We start from the raw sequence: 1,877 nt of genomic DNA, 5'->3' as shown, positions 1-1,877 counted from the left end.
TCTGTCAAGATCTATCCCATTCTTCTATCTTTATCTCTGCATCAGTTTTCTCTTGTTTACAAGTTGTCATTTTTGCTTGCGAAAAGATCAAGTGCCATAAATTTCTGCGAATTAAAACTCCTTGACGTTGGCTGATCGTGGCACGAATGAGAACGGAGCCAGAAATCAATTAGCTAATCCTCCGAGACAACCTCCCCCAGACTTTCCCAACTCATCACGATTCACCCTTTTTTTGAGAAAAAATAATGACAAGAGTTTTCGTAAAAAAATAGATTAAATATTTATTGGAGGAGTGATTACATAGAGGAGTACATACGAGTGAATTGCAGGATCGGCTTCAGTAACTGCCAGAATTACAGTTATTCGTCGCGAATAACAGCTGCGCCGTCGAGTTTTTTGAGTTGAGGCAGAGCGTTTGAAGCCTGTTTTGTGGCTCAGTAAGAATAAAAAATGATGTTTTGTTCGAAAGACCATAAATTAGCCAAAAATTTTGAAAGGTGCTTTATGATTGTTGCGGTTTTATATCGATCAAAACAAAAAATCATCTTCACCATATGCTTGCGGAGGAGCAGAGAATTCTCATTAAACTCGCGATAAATTTATAAAATTTATAATATGTATTATACAATCGTTTCATTTCGAAGCACGAAAACCCAGTTCTACTTGTATAAATCAAGAGCCTTTCCTTTGGTATCCACTCGCCTGAGGCGGCAAGCTGCTCATGAATAGGATTGCCATAAAACTGCAGATCTTCAAGCACGGGCAAGTCGGCCAACTTTGTGAATTCGGCCCAATCCTGAATTGTTTTTTGGCGAATCTAGCTGAGAAGATGATTTCTTACCTTGACACCATTATTGGAAATATAAAGAACTTTGAGTTTTTTGAGTACGTGGACGCCCTTGAGCTTTTCAATATTGTTGTTGGAGATCCAGAGCTGCTCGAGTGTGTCGCCGACGGCATCGAGTCCATTCAAGTTCTTTATGTTGTTGCGCGAGAGCGAAAGTATTTTCAGTTTTTTGAGCCCGTTCAGATTCGCGATCTTGTCGATAGCATTTGTACACAGCGACAGTTGCGTGCAGTTTGCCAATGTCAGGAGACTGAATGAAGAATTTTTAAAAAATTAATTGAAACATAAAAAAAAATATTTTTAATTAAATTAATTAATTAATAATTAAAAATTATCAATTAAAAATTATTATTTTTAATAATGAATTCTTCGTTAATTGAAAAAATAAAGACAAAATTAATTTTTTGATTTTCATTCGAATTTTCTTTACCTGGTATCCATTTTGTCGATAGGTGGTAATTCGCAAATAAGTTTTATTTCTTCAGCTTCAGCGGATGGAGTTCCATTCTTTTCGGACCATTTCTTCAGGGCGTCTTTGCAGGACGTTCCTTTCGACATTTTCCTTTTAAACTATCTGACTGGAATTCAAATTTGCTCCTCACAACAACCCATGTTCTAGAAAATTCAGACAAAAATTCCAGCACTTGACCAGATGAATTTTTCTTTGCAACATGTGCTTTCCCAGCTGCGGAAGTGGAAGTGGATCAGGTGGAATTGTTTGAAAGGAAACGTGAATGTGTCTTTTGGAACGTTCTTCGTTTCGACTTCAAGTGTTTTCTTCTGTTGAATATTGTAAAAGAGTCTTGTTCTCGAAAGAATGACTAGAAATTGCGGCCAAAATCAACCACCATCGAGGCAGTCGATCCGCAAAGTCCTCAAAAATGACCGCTTTCTGTATTCTTTCTTACCGTTTTTTCTTCATTTCTGCGGTATTTACTGTATGATTTTGTCAATACAGTATAGTACAGTATTGAATTGAGTTCGATGAGTTCGTTTTTGACTCTTTTTCGGGCTGAATCTATGAGTCTTT

General features: G+C 36.9%; 1 protein-coding gene across 1 annotated transcript; it reads right to left on the bottom strand.

The window, feature by feature from the left end:
- Positions 1-344: 344 nt before the first annotated feature.
- On the bottom strand, positions 345-1,445 carry LOC145706101 (dynein axonemal light chain 1-like). Its single transcript, XM_081783620.1, has 4 exons — positions 1,278-1,445; positions 842-1,097; positions 688-796; positions 345-424 (listed from the first exon to the last, which is right to left on the bottom strand). The coding sequence occupies exons 1-4, from the start codon at positions 1,403-1,405 to the stop codon at positions 360-362; spliced, it is 558 nt and encodes a 185-aa protein (XP_081639746.1). The 5' UTR covers positions 1,406-1,445; the 3' UTR covers positions 345-359.
- Positions 1,446-1,877: the final 432 nt, after the last annotated feature.

This window comes from Oikopleura dioica, chromosome PAR (assembly GCF_907165135.1).
Source record: "Oikopleura dioica chromosome PAR, OKI2018_I68_1.0, whole genome shotgun sequence".
NCBI classification, from domain to species: Eukaryota; Metazoa; Chordata; class Appendicularia; order Copelata; family Oikopleuridae; genus Oikopleura; species Oikopleura dioica.
The sequence above is the reverse complement of the archived record's forward strand: the minus strand, read 5'-3'. Positions and strand labels throughout refer to the sequence as shown.

Bases quoted from the DNA above. Each gene is read 5' to 3' on its own strand.
- LOC145706101 (XM_081783620.1), bottom strand. From the start codon at position 1,405: ATGTCGAAAGGAACGTCCTGCAAAGACGCCCTGAAGAAATGGTCCGAA. The intron at 1,098-1,277 runs GTAAAGAAAATT...TTCTTCATTCAG, and splicing joins ATCGACAAAATGGATACCAG to TCTCCTGACATTGGCAAACT. The intron at 797-841 runs GTAAGAAATCAT...AAAACAATTCAG, and splicing joins TTTCCAATAATGGTGTCAAG to GATTGGGCCGAATTCACAAA.